This window comes from Haliotis rubra, unplaced genomic scaffold (genome assembly GCF_003918875.1).
Source record: "Haliotis rubra isolate DU_JTF1 unplaced genomic scaffold, ASM391887v1 Scf94, whole genome shotgun sequence".
NCBI classification, from domain to species: Eukaryota; Metazoa; Mollusca; class Gastropoda; order Lepetellida; family Haliotidae; genus Haliotis; species Haliotis rubra.
Genome location: NW_025767679.1, coordinates 305,839 through 326,754, shown reverse-complemented (window position 1 = coordinate 326,754; position 20,916 = coordinate 305,839). Strand labels below are relative to the sequence as shown.

Here is a 20,916-nt window from a genome sequence, read left to right as displayed (position 1 = left end):
TAAAGTAGATAGGAAATTGGCACCTAACTGGCACCCCTGTTGGTATTCCGTGCGAAAATATTGGAATAATTGGCAAAATTCTCAACAAATAAGGAAGGGATTTCAAGATTACAGCGAGGGTTATCAAATCGCGGCTCCAATTTGCTACCATCTTTGGTAGCATAACAGTCTTCAGTCAATTTTGCACACTTTCACGTGGTGCAGGCCCTCAAATGTGAAAAGTAAGCCAGCACTGTTGGCCCAAATCAGTCCGAAAAACTAGTTTTGAATGAAATCCGTAATCTGAGGGTTAGGATCAATTGACTGGAAAGTCGTATCGATTTTGGCATACTGCTTGTCAGACAACTGCTAACAAGGAAAGGTAATTACATTGGCGCACCAAATGATGTTTAGGTATCTCTCCTGCAGGATCGATCAAAAATGGGTCAGTTTATAGGAAATACTTTCCTTACAACTCTTTTCTTTGACGACTTAATTCTGCTGATATATTGACGCCTTCCTATGACATATATTGCATATCGACCAGAGTTGTTGAAATGATACCACCTCCCTTAGAAGTAAGTACAATAACGCTAAAATGAGAACGCGCCAATGCAATAATTCCTTTTTAGGGACTGACGTTATGACATATATAATCAATTTGTACTATAACCAAATGATAGGCACCATTTAGCCACCTTTTTAAGTTATAGACGCTGATCGTGACACGTGTGGGATATATCCACGAAGGAAGAAACGTATAAAAACGACTAATTAGAACTCTCCTGAGATACGACTGATAAACTGCACAGATGAAAACATTAAATGGGAATTCTTGAATGTCAGTGTGTTAGTTACTGTTTTTTTGTAGCCGACGATGTTTTATTTGCGTCTTCCTGAGTTCCTGGCATTTCTACAGCCTTAGCAACTAAATGGGCTAGTTAGTTACGTCGTATTTGTTCTTCCATATATTCTCAATAAATATTGTTTTGGAGCCATATCCGTCGGTTTCACAGTAGAAAGGAGTAATGCTGTTGTTTCACATTATTTGTTTGTATGTTTGTTTGTTTGTTTGTTTGTTGATTGACGCCGCATTCAGCAGTTTCACTGCTGTATGACGGAAGTCGGGTATATTCGAGTCTGGACCAGATAATCCATTGACTGACATTATGAGCATCGATCTACGTAATTGAGATACGGTGACTAGTTAGCTAGTCTGACCACCTGTGGGTTGCTGAAGTTCAATTCTAACCCGGATCTTCACCACTGTATATTCGTCATTAAAGTGAAGTAAACCTTTTAACCATGCTACTGGAATTCATAGAGTCGCCATTGTTCCTGCTGAAGAAGGATTCCAATTGTATTTTCCACTCCTGTAAAAGAGTCACAGCGATGTGATCACAGCTCCGATGTGGAGAATGACTGATTATTAATCGTTATGAATTCCAAACATAAAATTCATACTTTTCAATGAAATTTGAATTTGCATATTTCCATCTCAAAAACATTAGAATATTAAACTGTTCATTTCATTTCACTGGCTTTAATTTCAACTGTTCCCTTTATGAAACCTTTTATGTCATTTGAATCCAATAAATAAGCAACGTAAAATTCCTTTTATGATAACAACTCGAGACAAACAACTATGAGTGGATGTTTATCACATTTAACTTAACCAAGGAATCCTCCTTTACACATCTATCTCATTCTCAGCGCTGTTTCTGGCATTTTATTCTTTGATTAAACTTTAGTACTTTTAATAGAAAGAATATCAGTCATATTTCTAAAGAGTTACACGTTTTCAACGTTTCAATTTTCAACGTTATCCTAATAAACTAATAGTGTCTCCACTATTAATGCTAATCGTTGTGTACATACAGAAGAATCGCATATATTCAACAATGGCAGAATAGTTAATATTGACCCGAGATGTTGCAATCTCGCGAGACCTCGTGGTAAATAACATTAACTCAAAGCAAATACCATTACGATTTCAGAGACTCAGTTACGGCAAGACAAATCGGCACGGTTGTCGCAAAAATGTGTAGTACAAACACTGGAGTGTACAGTTCGCCGCGACCTGGCCTTTCAAGGCCTTGTTTTCAGAGGAACTGCCGCAGGCGTTTGCTGCAAGTTAAAGGTCATTGTCTATTTAGCAATATCCTACAAGCAGGCCGCGTCTGACCCCAAACCAGGCATGATGTAATCGCCTCTGTGAAGAACACACTAGCATAGTCTTCAGGGCAGATATTTTCTCCAACACATAAAATCGCATTGGTAAAATAACCAAACAAACCCGAAACACATAAATCTGTTATAGTGATCCAAATATTTGCAAACCAAATGAACTGTTTTTAACAAAATGTTAAGGCGTATGCGAAAAGGATAGAGGAATATTCTAATGACATTTAAAGAGTCACTGTTGTGGCGGATTTAACTCATACTGAGCTGATTTATCAGACAGTAAACCAGTCAAAAAGGCACGGATTACAGTAAACATCCTGACAGTACCTTAACTGGCAGTCTTGAAATCAAACGAAGGTGTTGCTACAAGGATTGTCAGAGATTCGGGGCAAGCAAGAAACTAAAATTTAACAGTCATGAGACTTATGGTTCTTACACACAAAAATATGTGGTTCACGAATATAACATTAAATGTTCAAAATATATTTTTGATTATTTTTGAAGTGGTAATATGAACGAAGCAGAGAATACTGTACTTTGTTTTTCTCCAGCATTCTTTGGTTGGGAGTGGCATCATTGCCTTTGATGGGTGGCCAACCAATATCAACATAATGGCCAATTAGAGTACCACGAACATAATGCCTGATAACAGCCACATAATGCTTGATAACAATCTGCTGGTACTACATCTAACCTACTGATGATCAGAAAGTACACATCGACGTGGGATGCTTATAAAAAGAAATAAATGTCAAAGGAAATGTACAAAAAAATTACATGTTTCATTTGAAACTATAATGAAGTTCCATCATTTATGGCGTAAAAACCAAAAGCATTAGTATTAGTAGGATATATTAACAAGATGACCACAGACTGATAACTAAGGTTCTGAGCGCTCCTATACCATCTCTAAAATGACATCAACGCGTCTTGTGTGGAAACAACGCTTTGTCGATAACGTGGGCATCTTGATGACTCCAACTAGTGTTTAGTTCCTCTCCTCTTTGGTTCCAAAGATGGGGTATCTGTATCTGTGGCATTGTCCTTTTGGAACAGTATTCCTCGAGGCTGTCCTCTGAGAATATGAAGAACTAGCGGCAGAATGACATCCTACCAAAGATGACAAGACATGTCTTCCTTTCTGTATGTTGTTCGACATGATGGGGTATCTTTACATGTGGTATTGTCCTTTTTGAACAGTATTCCTCGAGGTTGTCCTCTGATAATGTGAAGAACTAGATGACAAGCATGAATTGACATCCTGTGGTATTGTCCAACAGTATCCTCGAGGTTGTCCTCTGAGAATATGAAGAAGTAGCGGTAGAATTACATCCTACAAGGCTTGTCGTCCTTTCTGTATGTTGTTCGACATGATGGGGTATCTGTACATGTGGCATTGTCCTTTTGGAACAGTATTCCTTGAGGCTGTCCTCTGAGAATATGAAGAACTAGCGGCAGAATGACATCCTACAAGGCTTGCCGTCCTTTCTGTATGTTGTTCGACATGATGGGGTATCTGTACATGTGGCATTGTCCTTTCAGTATTCCTTGAGGCTGTCCTCTGAGAATATGAAGAACTAGCGGCAGAATGACATCCTACCAAAGATGACAAGACATGTCTTCCTTTCTGTATGTTGTTCGACATGATGGGGTATCTTTACATGTGGTATTGTCCTTTTTGAACAGTATTCCTCGAGGTTGTCCTCTGATAATGTGAAGAACTAGCGGCAAAATGACATCCTTCCAAAGATGACAAGACATGTCTTCCTTTCTGCATGTTGTTCGACATGATGGGTTATCTGTACATGTGGCATTGTCCTTTTGGAAGAGTATTCCTTGAGGCTGTCCTCTGAGAATATGAAGAACTAGCGGCAGAATGACATCCTACAAGACTTGTCTTCCTTTCATCACAAATTCCGCCATACTTCATGACGCCAACGCCTCCAAATGGCCAAACCTTGGATGTTCGTAGAACGAATCTTTCAGCTCTACATCGATACAACCGCATGCGAAAACCACCGGCTCTTGTCGTCAGGAATCTGTTGATCAGATGTAATATAAGCAGACTGGAATCCTCTGATGGGGTGATTACACGTGGTCCTCTGCTTCGTAACGTATCCCTTGTACGCCCAGCCTCGTGGTATCACTGAAGCAGTCTGGCAATTGTCTTTTGGATGCTGCCAAGCCTTCTTACCGAAGGACATCGGTGCCATGCGGACACCACTCCCTCTCTTCTTGTGATGACCTTGACATTTCTCAAGCGTGCTGTCACGAGCTGTGGTTTTTATAGTCTCTGTGCATTCTAAATTCGTCCTAGCATTAAAGAAACCATTTTTATACAATAAATTCAACAAATATCATGTTTCTCAAACTGCACCGACTTGAAACAGCGAAGTGATGTTGGCCCTGTTCAGATAAATGTTTTCAACTGAGTTTCCTTTTGACAAGGTGTCACACCAACGTGTACATTCGTGCGATCCGCAGTTTACCATGTACCCTGGTATTATATATTACGTTTAAAATGTTTCAAGTGAAAACCGAAATTATGATTTATTACTCGATAACACATATTGCTCAATATGTAGTTCATGAAGATGTTGGGAAATCAGCATTATTTTACCTAGAGCTTCTCCGTTAATGTCACTCGGCTTGGGCCGAGCTGAAACGGAAATGCCCGAAGGCGTCCGAGAGGAGAGATAATTAAAGCTGACGAAAAAGGGACTCACAACATGTTTTGTTCTCTCAGGCCCGCAGGTGTTACGTATTGCTCAAGTCTGTCTGTTCGTACAGAGTGCATTCAGTGAAATGTGATACTTAATGCATCCGATGATAAGAGGACAAAGAGGGTACTTTGTCCCATCTGCACAAGAGTATAAGAAGCAAACATGATATCATGAAATGGGCTCTGCATGACCGTTCGTTGTAATCAGACGTGATAATTAGGAAATACCTAACAAGCTGAGATCCCGGAGAGATTATTTGGCTTGGGGGAATCACGTACCGGTATCCTATCGCACAGAAAGATCGATACACAAAGGACAGACAGGGGAATTGTATGACAACCCAACTTAGAAATACTCTAAAAAGGCTTCTTCATAGTTACTAATTCTCTTAAATTACATGTTTGACTGCTTGTTCTTTGGGGCCGTGGGTAACCTAGTGTTTGAAGCGAAGATCCGGGTTCGATTCCTCACATGGGCACAATGTGTAAAGTACATTTCTTGTGCTCCCCGCCGTGACAAAACTGGAATATCGCTAAAAACTAAAGTCACTCACTCACTGGTTGTTTAACGCCTCACTATGCAATTGTCCACGTCTGTAAATAGTCGAATCTGGACCAGAAAATCCAGTGACTGACATAGTGAGCATCGATCTTCGATGACGATGCTATGGTGACATGACTCAGCGACGTCAGCGAATCTGACCATCCGAAATATTCAAACATAATTGAACGTCGCCTCAGTCGCTTCTTACGACAAACATGGGTTACTGAAGACCCTTTCTAGCCCGGACTTACACGGATTGAATACTATGTAATATCACTTATCAGCTTACTTACAGCGGTATTCAAATTAGTTCACTTGTTTGATGTCTCACGTCTTAATCAGGAACATATCCCAGCTGTTTAACAACGTCACGTGCAATGTAAATAGTCGAGTCTCGTCCAGACAAGCCAGTGATGATTTGAACTGGACTGCAATATCACAAAACATTCATGGTGATATGACATTGTTCCGATCTTGAACACGGCTGGTCGTTATTGTGCTCAGATGTATTCAGCGTTTGAATTTGCAGGTTTCCATTTCATAAACCTTAACTATTAACATGGTTTGCTCAGTGTTTTCAATCCAATTATATCGCCAATGCCAATGCCAATAATGAGTGTAAACAGTCGTCTTCTGTCGGAACTATCACGCGTCAGTCCCACTGGTCGGGTGAGTATGGTTTTACGCCGCTTTTGGCAATAATCCAGCGATATCACGTCGGGGGACACCAACACTGGGCTTCACACATTGTACCCATGTAGGGAATCGAACCCTGATCTTCGGTGTGACTAGCGAACGCTTAACCACTAGATTACCCCACCGCCCCCCACTGGTCCAGTGATATTTGAGAAGATCTTAGAAGATGTTTACCTTGTGAGAATTGTGAGAGAATGTCTGGGCAAGGTCACGCGAAGATCAAATATACGGCAAACACATGCATATATCGACGAGACTAATAGATTCACGTATACTTGGTTGTGGCCATTCGGCATGTTACTTAAAGGCATTCTCTATGTTTGCTGTCGCGGATATACTGAAAATCGGATTAGAACAAATGGGATGTCATCATTGGCGAGAAGAAGGGTGTATCGTTTGGTTACTTCAGTGGTTACTAGAAAGATGTTTGCGACGGACGCGGCCGGACTGACGCCCGACACAGGACAAACTGGCCATTACCTTAGTCCACTTGACTCTCAATCAGGTGAGCTTAATCCACTTAATCAGGTGAGCTTAAAATACATCAAAGCAACACCTAGAGTGAGTGAGTGAGTTTTACGCCGCACTCAGCAATATTCCAGCTAATGGCGGAGGCCTGTAAATAGTCGAGTCTGGACCAGACAATCCGGTGATGAACAGCATCAGCATCGATCTACGCAATTGGGATATGATGACATGTGTCAACAAATTCAACGAGCCTGACCACCCGATCCCGTTAGTCGTCTCTTACGACAAGCATGGGTCACTGAAGATCAATTCTAACCCGGATCTTCACGGGTCAACACTTCAGCGAATATTGCATGTGGCATAGATGTACAATTGTTTCGACTGAATTGATGACAATGCAGGACGTCTTCTAACATGTCTGTAATATATTATCAAAATGTCTTTTCGATGATAAAATCCAAACTTACCTTCCAAAACCAGGGTTGTGGAAATTCAATCCAACATTGGCAACTTCCGTTTATGATTTTAGTTTCGTTGATGATCAGCATAGGGAGGGAGAACAGCATAGCGGAGGCCCACGACAGACCAACCAGGACTCGTGATCGGAGATCTGAACAGAGAAACCTTCTTTCAGTTAGTTTAGTAGTTGTGGACAAAGCTGATAATCCTCAACGAATCGCATCACTATAGGTATGTGATAGACAAGTGTCGTACTTGACCCTAAGATCAACAGGATTTATCAAATGGGAAAACATTACAAATAATTATGGGTGAGTGAGTGAGTTTGATTTTACGCCGCCTTTGGCAATATTCCAGCAATATCACGGCGGGGGACACCAGAGATGGGGTTCAAACATTGTACCCATGTGGGGAATCGAACCCGGGTCTTCAGCGTGACGAGCGAACACTTTAACCACTGGGCTACCCCACAGCCCCTGGGTTGGCTTGTAAGAGTAAAGGTAAATGTGAGCAATGTATACGTCCTCTGATAATCAGCTTGTGAGAAACCATGAAACCACTATGAAACCAGTATAAGTCCGGACTGGTACAAGAAATCACACGTCACTATATACAAAATAAACTTGAACGCAACGTTGAAGTTCATTCACCTATCTCATGATCGTTCGTAGTGTGTCCTTTTTGGCATGGGTGTGAACCATTGACAATTGCTGTAAATTAATTGTTTGTGTTAAATTCAATTGCTGTTAAATATTTCTGACTGAGACGTAAAACATCAATACCATACTCGATGTGGCTTAAATGGACTTATATGATGGAATATAGTTCAGAAATGAGGCTCGAATGAATACTTATGTATATTCATATGGAAGTTTAAATAATACCGCTGTGATTACGCCCAAGGTTTATTTTTAATCCTGGCCCCTTTAAAAACGTACGCTGCTCCTGAATTAACGGTTCTCAACCTGTCTCAAAATGTTAACGAAGGCATTTAAAAAACATTCCTTTGTGTTTCAGGTATTGGAAAAGACAGCAAATAAGGGAAAATCTACTTTGAACAACAAGTACTAACCAAGGACATTTAAAGGAGTGAAAAATTAGCTCAATATCACGACAAAGTCTATACAAGAGCTCCACACGGCGTTTACGGGGCGTACGAGGACGTGAAGCCCTTACGGAGAAAATCAAATCCCGCGCTTGAGCGATTACTGTGACAAACTTCCCTCCAATTACAGGTCAGGGACGACCATGTAAGATCCATTTTCTGTCGCCGACAACCGAAAAGAAAGGGGATGTCACTTTTTTGGATCTTATAGAGAACTGCATGATCGATTTTCATTTTCTCAGCTAATATCACTACGGCTTTGTATGGATCTGTTAAAGGCAAACAGCGTATCTCATATAAAGCAGACAAGAGGTTTTATTTTGGCAATTTGTAAATTAATGTGATCAGTTAATTACGTTTATGTGTATCATAGCTGTAATGCAGAGACAAGCTATACACAACACTGCCCAGCCACAAAACAAGAATGTGATCATGTATTTCCGAAAGGAGAGGAAATCACTATTTCTAGTGGATCAAATCAGTCTTAAAATAAAATTCTTATCACTAAACTACACCTAATTATTTCAAAATTCCCCGTTATACTGATATTTCCTTCAGAAATGAAGTAATGACTATGAAGTAACCGTTTCATATGTTTCCACAATGTATGGTAAATAGACTGACCAGTCCCCTAGGCCTAAACATAACAGATCATCGAGATAAACCGGGTAGATTTACTTATAAAGTAAATGTCAGCTCCAGACAAATCCAGCTCTACATCCTCAAGAAATATCTCATGAGCCATAAACACATGCAAACTGAGGCTGGTCAATTTTAGGGGCGGTTTAGAACCCTAGAAGAGAAAGCGTTAGCCCATGTTCAATTCCGCATATGGGTTCAATGTGTGAAGAACATTCCTGATGTCCCCAGCCGTGATATTGCTGGAATAAAGCCTTACTCACACAATCCCAGGTTAATGGATCACCTGAACGATATTCTGGAACGTTTGGTACATGTCAAAATAGGGAATTCCATCAGACCTAACTTTCGTCACTGGCGTATCAGATTTTGAAATGTCTTCCAGATGTCTGTGAAGAAGCATTTTAAACTTGAATTCTTTAACCTTGGTCGAACAACGAGGAAGTGTCGTACGACGCTCTTTGTAATCTTGGTAAAAAGAGCTCGCTCTATTGTACCCCAAAAGTTGTGAAATCAAGCTTTTGGTATATCCCTCGACCTAAATAGAAGTTGACTGTTGGAAAGTTGAAATCACCTTCATACATGCGTTCTTAGAAACCTTCAATGTGTTAATTTATATATATCATAAATTCATAACTATCTTCATCCAATTTGGATACCATTGCATTTGGATTCTTCCCAACAAGTTAGGACTGTTGGGAAAGTACTTTGTGAATACCAGGTCCTGTTTCATGGACACATGTTTATGGAACTGTCTGAATCGTGCATAGGACCCATGGTTATAGTAATGGCTTTGTGAATACCAGGTCCTGTTTCATGGACACATGCTTATGGAACTGTCTGAATCGTGCATAGGACCCATGGTTATAGTAATGGCTTTGTGAATACCAGGTCCTGTTTCATGGACACATGTTTATGGAACTGTCGGAATCGTGCATAGGACCCATGGTTATAGTAATGGCTTTGTGAATACCAGGTCCTGTTTCATGGACACATGTTTATGGAACTGTCGGAATCGTGCATAGGAGCCATGGTTATAGTAATGGCTTTGTGAATACCAGGGCCTGTTTCATGGACACATGTTTATGGAACTGTCGGAATCGTGCATAGGACCCATGATTATAGTAATGGCTTTGTGAATACCTGCTATAATCCCTGTGTGATACCGTTTCATGGACACATGTTTATGAAACTGTCGGAATCGTGCATAGGACCCATGGCTTTTGTTGATTTTATATTTTATAATTTAACAATCACAGCGTGCAAAACCTCAACCCAGATATACTAAAAACATAATGTAGTTAAGCATTAGAAAAAATGAAGCTTAATATTCTATGATCACGACATGGATACCATTGCACGGTCAAGAAGCCTGTTTATGACCAGTCAGAGATATGTATTATTTAATGTTCTTCTTGATCTCAAGCTGTGTTTTTTTGTGGAAATCTATTTGTGTGTTAAAAACATTGTAAAACCCACCCCCTCCTTGTCTTTGTGATGATTCGTGTCAAACAATTCGGAAAGGCAATCAATTATTTATGGCCAGTAAATGTGCAGTGTGTAGATATGTGTCATCGTTGACCTCCAGCGTCATTCATCTCAGTCAACTGTTGATCTTTTCGTAGAATACAGTAGTAATTGAACAAATTCTGTTATTTGATCCCTACAATGTCTGTGCTTGTGCTATTAATTTGATTGCTTTTAACGGAACAAGACATCATGATAGTCTTGAAACAAAAGGTTTGCCATTCACATTGATTATCTATTTGTCTTCAGAAGAAACTAGTCATATCAAAATGCTGTTCCGATATTCCATATCAGCAAAAATGCCCTAGATTCGATCAACATCGAAGTTTCATTTCCTCATAATTATGGTCAGGTCAGTCACGATTACGATTCATAAGGGTCTTTTAGCATTCACCGAATGCAACACACTGCGTTATGCATTTTTTGTGCGTTCGCCAGAGACAACATACTGTTTTATGGATATTTTTGTAAATTTGTCTGCTACATCGTTCACCCGTAGATTCGAACATCGAAATTTCATTTCCTCATAGAGACACAGAAGACAGCATACTTTTTTAAAGGATTGTTTTCCGTTTGCCGAATTCAATATACTGTTATATGGACTTCGTTGCGGTCGCCGAACACCACATAGTGTTTTATGGATGTTTTGGCGTTTGTCGTATGCAGCATACTGTTTAATGGTATGTTTTTTGTTGTAAATGTGTCTGTTACTTCGTTCCCGTGTTCCTCCTCTTCCAACATAGGCTGCTTCTGTGCATTTGTATAACGTTACAGTATCATTGCTGGTCGTGCTGGAAGGAACATTAGCGTGGGTATCAAATATTACAAGAGGTAATGCTTTGTAATTGTTTTCCCATCCTCTAATTCCGCAATTAACTTTCCAATTAAGGTTGGGATTACTTATTGATTATCTGATCGAGTGAAGACTTTGTAGGATATTGAATTTGAAAGAGTATATAGAATCACGTCTACTCGGAAAAGTTGATGGTAGAAATACCTGTGCTGTGCTTTTACTTACATCCTTATGGCCTAGAATCTTCTGTTTCTATGACTACTCAAGGGAGAAATTTATTACTACCAATACACATTAGATATGGAGTTTTGAAGAGGTGGGTAACCATTGGGGCAAGTGCGGACTTGTCACAGCTCCCTAATTGTTGCTAGCTCTAGTTTTAATATATCGATCAGTTTTCAATCATATCAACGTATCATATAACTTTAATTTCGACTCTTTCGATTGATTTGCATAATTTGTTAAATGACAATTGAAATAAGTCCAAACGGATTTCTTATTGTACTTTGTCCTTTGTGCAAGAAGCAATTCAAACGTAAAACTTATTGACGGATAAAAAATGGGTTATGGGGACTTTTAACCGCGTGTGACGCTTGGTGTTCTTGAGCATAATACTGAATAGTTGCTAGAGTTGGTTGGTGACTTTGGCCATTTGGGTTGGGTGTGTTAGCTTCAGTGGGGATACGCCGCTATATTGCTGGAATATTGCTGTGTGCGGCGTGAAACTAAACTCACTCACTCACTTCCTTTGGGATAGAAACCCGAAGTTGCATGATATAGTTGACGCTTGCAATGCTGTTGCAACCACTATGGTGCCGATAGTTCATCTTAATTTATACATTACGTTTTCATATGACGTCCTCGGGTGCCCTGTCAGTTACCCATGGACACCTTAAGCTAACGCATTTTGACGTCAGTTCCGTGTACTTACGGCTTCCAGTGAAACTGAGTGGTCTTGCGATTGCGTCGAGCCGGTCGATGCTGAGGGCTACGAGTGCGTACGTTGATGCGTAAGTGACCACGCCCATGAAGTATCTCACCAGCTTACAGCCAACAAGTCCAGCATGCCAGTCAATTGTCGTCTTCCAGATCATGTCTGTGAAAACATTCACCAGTCCGGCAGACAAATCTGAAAAATACCAAGTAATGACAATGGTCAATGTGAGACATCGATCAGTGAAGTGAGTGAGTGACATAGGTTTTACGCCGCTTTTAGAAATATATCAGCAATATCATGACGGGGGACACCAGAAATGGGATACAGGTATCAGATATTCGCCATTTTGGTGAAACCCACGCGCACGGTTGTTGTGCTGACAAGGTACGCAACCCTTTACAGCAAATTGTTCTAGCGAGAGTTCAATCATACACAAAACATGACACCTCTTCAGACACATGCCGGTGATATTCTAAAAGAACACTCTGGGTCTTTGTTATATTAAAACACTATATTGTTAATGTCCTATGTTTTGACGCGGCTTACCATACAATAATACGGAACATGACAGAATAAATAGGGTATGATACGGTATACACAGGCCCCACCATGTAACTTTGTCTGCAACCCTACTTGGTTCCGTCAGTAATTAAACCCATGAACTCATGTTTGTCGTTAGGGGCTACTAATGGGATCGGGTCGTCAAGCTTGCTGACTTGGTTGACAGACGTCATCGTATCCCAGTTACGTAGATCGATGCTCATGCTGTTGATCACTGAATTGTCTGGTCCAGACTCGACTATTTAAAGACCGCCACCATATAGCTTGAATATTGCTGAATCCAATACACAACAAAACAACCAGTCATTGGTTAATAAACACCACTCTGTAACATATGGTCGACCCAGTGCATGTGTCTGGTTTCTAATTCCGCTGTAATCCTGTGCAAACATGGGCCGACATGTTCATTATGTGTTTTTCATGCAGTTCTAGAAAATTAAGAGACAAGGCGCCTTTTCACATATTCCTCCCACTTAGCTGTCAATTGTCGTTGAAATAACGGACCGTTAACGTGTGTACAGAGTGCATAGTAATCCAACGATTTGGGAAATTCAATTATCCTTCCTTCAAAAATTTCAATAGGTTTAAAAAAGAATTCTCATGTAAATTCATGAATAAAGAAATGAAAATAATTTTCTTGGTCGTTTCAGATAAATAAGGCTACATTGTTGCCCATACGTTAAGATCCCTTTGCACAGATCAATCGTTGTTAAGACTGTTGCAACTCACAACCTTTGATTTAGACCATGATCGTCCGCTTGTGACTCTAAGTATATTACTTTGTTGAAAATACTTTAGCTTTATAGCTTTTCAGGATAATAATTAATGAAAAAGGACACGCACACCAATTTAATACATTGTACAAATTGAAAGTAAAATTTATATATATCTTTAACAGGGAATATAATAGATTTGTTATCATATACGATAGGCTATAATGTGTTATGTCTATGTCTGAAATATTTTTAACACGTAGATAACTGATCACAAGATTTGACCTACGATCCCGCAATGCAGGCCGTTGTGTAAACTAGTGGATAAAACGTTCGCTTCTAAGGCCGAAGTACTGCAGCTGGGTTCCATTCCCCATGATTACAATGTCACCCCAATGTGTGGTGTTCCCCGTGTGATATTTCTGGAGTATTGCTAGAAGCGGCGTAAATAATTCACTACTGGTCAGGATTCCGTGTCAGAGTAGGCATTTCACAGATTTGGGCATCTTTGGGGTGTTGAACTGCCAAACAACGTAACGAAGACACTTATCTCGAGGGTTTAGGGATCTGTGCCAGTGGACCCTGCGTCTTGGGGACATTTGCCCATATTTAAAGCCAGTTTGGCTGAAACATGTGCGAATTGCTACGCTGTGTTATTTTGTCGCTGAGTGTACTTGCACTTCACAAAGTTTTGACAGGAACAAACGTGACGTCTCATAGATTAATGCGAGAGTCGCTTTCCTTTGACCAAGGGGCGTTACTGTAGCGGACCGAGGGACTGACGCGAAAGTCAGGTGGGGACAATAATTGAAGGTCTTGGTTATTTTGCCTCTGTGTAGTAAAGGCATTGTCGACCGCCTCCGTGGTGTAGTGGTTAGAGCGTCCGCGGAAGGTCGCGGGTTCGATCCCCGACCGCGTCATACCAAAAGACGTTACAATATGGTACTTGTTGGTCCCTGCCTGGCGCTCGGCATTAATGGGTACAACAAGGACTGGTCGGCTCGGAGTCAGTATAATGTGTCTGAGTGGGGTATTCATGCTTCACTGCGGCATGGTATCTAAGTGGGCTAGCACTATAAAACCAGCTTCCGTCTGGGCTAGTACAAGCAGCCGCACTTACACATACAAACGCATGCACGTCGTCATATGAGCGAAATATTCTCAGGCACGACGTTAAACCCAATTTCACCTCACCTCAAAGGCATTGTCAAAAATCATGTTTTAAGAAATTAGGAACTATATCGACTGTTGTCACTCTGACACTGACATATAGAGTAAACTACTCAAATGACGAACTGGTTCCACTTTTCGCGGCCACTTGCTGCATATTTTATGCAATATCCGTATGAATTACTGGTCACTTTGAGTTCGGTTTAACCGGAGTTTACTATATATTAAAGCGCAGACAACTTGCATTTTTAGGTAATGTTTGTGAGAGATAAAAAGATATTTCGACGACAGAATTGAGAACGACATTCATGATTAAGAGGTTATTGCGTGTTTTGGGATGGAAAATATGCTGTTTGAGGAATAAATGCTAATATGTACTCGCCCAGGTTCGCTTAAAACAATATTTTTTCCTAAAAGAGGACATTTACCGTCCTAAAACACATTCGCGTGATATTTCATAAACAAGTAGAAAGTTTTGCAGACTCATTAGACTGACTGACTGACTGAGTTTGGTTTTACGCCGCTTTTAGCAATATTCCAGCAATATCACGGCGGGGACACCAGAAATGGGCTTACTTGTGCCCATGTGGGGAATCGAACCGGTCTTCGGCGTGACGAGCCAACGTTTTAACCACTAGGCTACCCCACCGCCCCTCAGACTCATTAGAGAGGAGAAAACGAAACACTTATACTCGTCGTAACGATGTGGAGTTATATAAAGTCAATCATCTCATCCCAATTATCAATAAATGTTTCATGAAGTCAAATTATAATGAAATAAACTTAATTCGCCAAAACAACATTTTTTGTTTTTGAATTGCTTTTGATGGTGCACAGTTGATCTGAAGCAAGTCCCCCTTTGCCTTTGCCATACACATTCCATGATATCAATAAAGATTGATGGATGGTTCGGTCTCAGGTTTGCATACTGAGTAGCAAGATATTGAGATTGTTGTAAGAAAATACTATCCACAAAATCGTTTCTTCATCTGTGTAGGGCCCATTCATCAATGTCATTATTGTCAAACTGAAAGCAATTGAAGATAAATATGATGGGAAAAAGCAGTGAATGTTGTTTGAATATGTTCCACTGTTTTCCAGCAATTTCACCTTGAATATATTGGTTTGTCTGCATTGGTTTTGTGAGCTATATGAGGGAGTGAATGGCATAAGGAGACTTTGTTATTGATAATGTTCCAGACTATTCAATTACAATATTTATATATCCTCCGTAATGCATTTGCTTTGCCTAATCATTGTCATTATGCACTCATACTAACTATGTCGGTCAATTGTTTTCAAATATCTGCAGATATGGGTGATTGTGAAAAGCTATAATTTTGTACTCTGTCATCTATATTGTCAACTAGGACAGAAATCGATGACTCGAACATGACCTTGGATACATACACATGCCATTGTAATAACAGTTTCAGAACAATGATATCCAAATTATCTTCTGTGTGTTCTAACGTGTGTGCATGACAGTAAATAAGCGGAATGTAAGTCTGTTGTTCTATTAAGATAATACATTTTCTAGCATGATTCCCAATATTAAGTTGCACTGTTTGGCTGTAACAGAAACGATTGGTAACAGCTGTGTCCGCTGGCAATACGACAGGAGTGTGATGAGCACATTGGGTGTTCGGACAATATTCCTATTCTGTAATGTGTGGGAGACCTGTCTCAAAAATTCAACCCAAACGTACTGGTTTCCTGCTGATGTACCATAGATCGTGATCAGGTTCAAATTGAAATTTAATTCTACGATCAGTAGATCCTGCCTTTGCTTAGGGGAGCGACTCTACACATATAATTTCGCTGCCGGATGGAATATTCCGACAGATCAAAATGAACTTCGACATGATCAAACTTATCTGATAGGTATGCTGCCAATACGAGACTAACGTTCCCATACATTATAACTTATCTCTTTTGAGGATTACAAATAGACGTTGATTTATAGTTATAACTGCATGATATATCTGTCTGTCACACATAAAATCCAAACTATTTTGTCTTCTGAATCCCAAGCGCTATCAGCTGAATCTGCTTCTTTCCATCACGTTTTATACAATGGTCATTACAAAACCCAGGATTTTATCCATTTGATGTATGGTTCTCCACAGAGTGTGAAGAGGTGCTTAAGACGCATGTAAGGACGATGTATGTATTTGGGAAGAACACATTAATACTTGCCAGAGAGTTTTTAGGTGTATGACTGATCAGGGTTTTGTGAGGTTTAAGATGATGTGTAAGATAATATGTAAAGTAAGCCTCGAACAATCACTCATGACATGGGTGTCGGTCCTGTGTATTAAGTGATCTTATAATGATACACAAGATAATCTGATCTGCAACACTAATTAATTCAGCCATGAGTGTTAGGACACTGATGCAATGGACTTCATTATAATTATCCACACGTAACAACATATGAATAGGTTCTTGAGAGGCATTTAGAAGTATTCAGGTATAAGACAACATTCACCTGACGAAGGGGCAAGGAAAAGCCCTGAAACGTTGTGTATACAATAAAGAAGTTGACATCCACAATATTTTGTCTTACACTTAAATATATGAATATTGTCCTCTTTACTTTAAACAGTGTCCTGAACAGGGTCATTATGATTTTGTTGGTTTGTTTTAAAACAATCGAGTCTGGACCAGTGAATGATACCATGAGCATCGATGTACGCAATTTGTGATACGAGGACTCGCATCAGCCATGACATTCCCGTCAGCCGCCTATTAAGACATGCATTGTTTGCTGAAGACCAATGTAACCCGTATCTTCACGGTTCATTAATGATACTGTCTGTATTACATTCACAATGAATGCGCTCTATGTGGATGTACATCGACTCATTTAGTTTATGTCGACAGTAGCTGTATGTGAACTAGGTTCAGGTGTGCAAGACATAATCACATGTTGGAGTATGTTCAGGAAAGATATTGCCTGGACGTTGAAGGTTTCCACACGAAGAAAAGAGTTCACAATAATCCAACTTAACCATCTTGAGCGTGAAAATAAAAGCGACAAAACCCTTTCAATAATAACAAGAAATAAATACTGAAAGCTGAGTTCATTGTACAGACCATCTTGTAGATGAGACATGCCTTTCATCTCATTTTCTTGGAATAGGATCAAAGAAAGGCAGCAGATATCATCGCAACATGCAACTGTCTCTGGTGCAAAGCCTATCTAGGTTGTATGGCAGCACTCTGATGTATTCTAGTTAAATGAACATTTTTTTGGAAAGAACCTAATTTGTGAGAGGTTAGTTTTCCTAAATGCATTTATGCTAGGAACTGTTTTAACAGGAAGCTAATCGTCAAGTCACAATGTTTTGTCTCCACACGTGTAGACTCCAGGAGCCACGAAGGCAAGAACTAATGTTTGGAGTCACGGCTTTTTGTATGTTAATATCTTGGTATATTACATTGAATGTTTGAAAGGAGTATTCTACTGGAGTATCTCTACCTGGAGGGCGAACCATTCAAATATGTTTCTGTTCTCTGTTTCAGTGTAAAATGCAACAGAAGAAATTAAACAAACCCAATCCTGCATTACGTTTGCGCATTGGTGGAAGTTAATACCGTGCCGTAGAAACCTGTCAATACATGTTTGTTATGATGTGGTTGGTGGTTTGTTGTTTAACACCGCACTCAGCAATATTCTAGCTATATGATGGCGGTCTTTAAATAGTCGAGTCTGAACTAGACAATCCAGTGATCAACAGCATGAGCATCGAGCTAAGCAATTGGGATACGATGACGTGAGTCGACCAAGTCAGCGAGCCTGATCACCTGATCCCATCCCCTTACGACACACATGGGTTATTAAAGATGAGTTCTAACCCGGATCTTGACGGGTATGTTTGTTATAATTGTCAGAGGCAGACGATGAGTAAACAACAGCAAAAGAATATCAAGTACTGAGAAGTTTTCACCGTATTTCGCGACAGAAAGCCCATCTGGCCTTGTACTGCCTGTAATTAGAGTTATCTGCCCACGTTGTATTTATGAAATGACATGTGTTGTCTTTTGAGAAGATCATGAAAGGAGCAGTTTGTGAACGCCTTGCAGTAGCTATATACGGGCGACAAGGGCGAAACAAAGCCTTTATAGAACTGCTTCTTTCTAAAAAGAGCAGTTCGAAAGCCTATCTATAAACACCCAATTTCTGACAGCTCCCAAAACTATTTCGGAGCCAGGTCTCTTTCAAGAAATTCGAGACTATCAATATCTTGAACATTCGCGAGTGAATTATATGAATTCTGGCGCCTGTTACTTCTTGCTGAAGACACGTTGTGTTGTTGTATGTATGTAAACCTGAACTGAGGGTTTCTATAAACTTAGTTGATTATGCGTTGAGCTTGTGTGAGCATTTGCGAATTCACAAGATAGGTGTGTGCAAACCTGTATCTGGGTTAACTCTGCGTTTCAGTTTGGAAAGCACCTTGTAAAATCCTTTAACGTACTTACAGACTTATCAAACCGATCCCGTTTTTTACACACTCCATCCATACAAGTGACAGGTCTTTCCTCACTCTCGTCTAATTTTATCGGTCCTATATCATGGGTCATTACAGGATGCGATCTCAATCCTTTATTTTAGAGCCCACTGTCTCTGTGATCAGAATGCAATTATCAACAGCGATATGAGCAACTGTTGGTATGTCGATACGGAGCCAGATAGATTAACGCAGTCGCCAATGTCAAATCATGCAAGATGGATTCCAGAAATAGCGAAAAAACATTGCCTGTGAACCTCCTCATGGGATTAATGTCATCTGAGTGTCTCATCACTGATGTATGTGTCGTTGGTATAATGCTAAGAAAACACATACGCCAGTGCAGCTTATATATATATACTGAACGAGAGCAAGAGACGTGGGTAGAAGACGCAGAGTGTGGTAGAGAGAACGATAGAGAGAGTAAGACTGAAACTCAGAGAAAGACGGAGGAAGAAAGAGAGGGGCGGGAGAACGAAAAAGAGGAAGGAAAGAAATTTACAAAGCCATAGAAAAAACTGGAGGAGTGTGTCATTTGTGACTGATAGACAGTGTAAAAAGTGTCAAAGATACAGATATAAAAAAGCCCCAGACAAGTAATGACCATTAAGCTGACATATTTCCAATATAGAAGGATCGTGTTAAGTTACCTGCGATAGCCAGATTGAGAATGAAGAAGTTCATCCTTGACCGGCGATTCTTGGTCAGCGTGATGGTCAGGATGACCATGCTGTTGCCGACAATGATGAATATGAACAGGACACACAGGAAGCTGATCTGTTCAGTCTGAAAAGCAAAACGAAACATGAACTATCTGTGATCTGTCTGAAAGCAAACGAAACTCAGATGTGTTTTTTAAGTTGAAGAACAGAAAAGACTTATAAATTGCGCCGTTGTAACTGAAGACTTTCTGCTGTATGACAGCAGAAAAACAAGCGCCACAATTGAAGAATTATATCGATAATCGAGTTAAAGCAGTCTCTTGTCTAATGGCTTCTTTATGTTCAGACACACACAGCCTTGAAGACACTATCAAATTCAAAGCAAACCTGAAATATTTCTGATGTGATGTGCAGCAATATTAACTCACTGAACTCAAATAAATATCTGCCAAACCATTTAATCATTTACCGTTGTAGGTTTTACACCGTGGTTTGAACAGCATATCTGCAAAATATATCGCATGAAATTTTATCTGGAATATCAAATCAAAATGAAAGGCGCGCCATTGTGTCTATGTAAAACTTCCTTTGCATGAATTAAGTGCATTGGTTTTGTGGATGAAATTAAATAGACACTGCATTGTTTTGTCGAGGAAACTGCATTATTGTGTGGAGGAAACTGTATTGGTTGTCTTGGCTGTGTGGGAGAAATTGCATTGGTTGTCTTGAGCAAATCACGTAGCTTGTTTGTAGGACTGTGTATTGACTGTGTGGGAGGGGTTGCATTGGTTGTATTGGGGATATTTTATATTGGTCGTGTGGATGAAACTGCATTAATTGTCACGAAATAATTTGAAAGCTTGTGTGTTGGACGGTGTATTGGTTGTGTTGAAGAGGTTCTATAGTGGACATTGCATTGTTCGTGTGGAGGAAACTGCATTATTGTGCGGAGAAAACTGCATTCGTTGCGTCGAGGAAATTGCATAGCTTGTGTGTAAAACTGTGTATTGGCTGTGTAGGAGAGATTGCATTGGTTGTAGTGTTGAGATTGCATTGTTCGTGTGGAGAAATCTGCATTGGTTGTGTCGAGGACATTGCATAGTTTGTGTTGAGGATAGTGTATTGGTTGTGTGGGAGAGACTTAATAGTTTTGAAGAAATTGTATGGTTGTGAGGGGTAAAGTTTATTGGTTGTTTGGGCGAATTCGGCACGTTCATGTAAATCATCAAGTTTCATTTTA

General features: G+C 40.0%; 1 protein-coding gene across 1 annotated transcript in view; it reads right to left on the bottom strand.

Moving 5' to 3' along the window:
* LOC124264752 (cardioacceleratory peptide receptor-like) overlaps window positions 1-20,916 on the bottom strand; it is a 103,405-nt gene that overhangs the window by 37,250 nt on the left and 45,239 nt on the right. The window contains exons 2-4 of the mRNA XM_046699527.1: window positions 19,665-19,800; window positions 12,048-12,245; window positions 7,061-7,203 (exon numbers count right to left, since the gene is read on the bottom strand). Coding sequence (XP_046555483.1) covers window positions 7,061-7,203; window positions 12,048-12,245; window positions 19,665-19,800 — 477 coding nt within the window. The remainder of the gene's footprint in view (window positions 1-7,060; window positions 7,204-12,047; window positions 12,246-19,664; window positions 19,801-20,916) is intronic.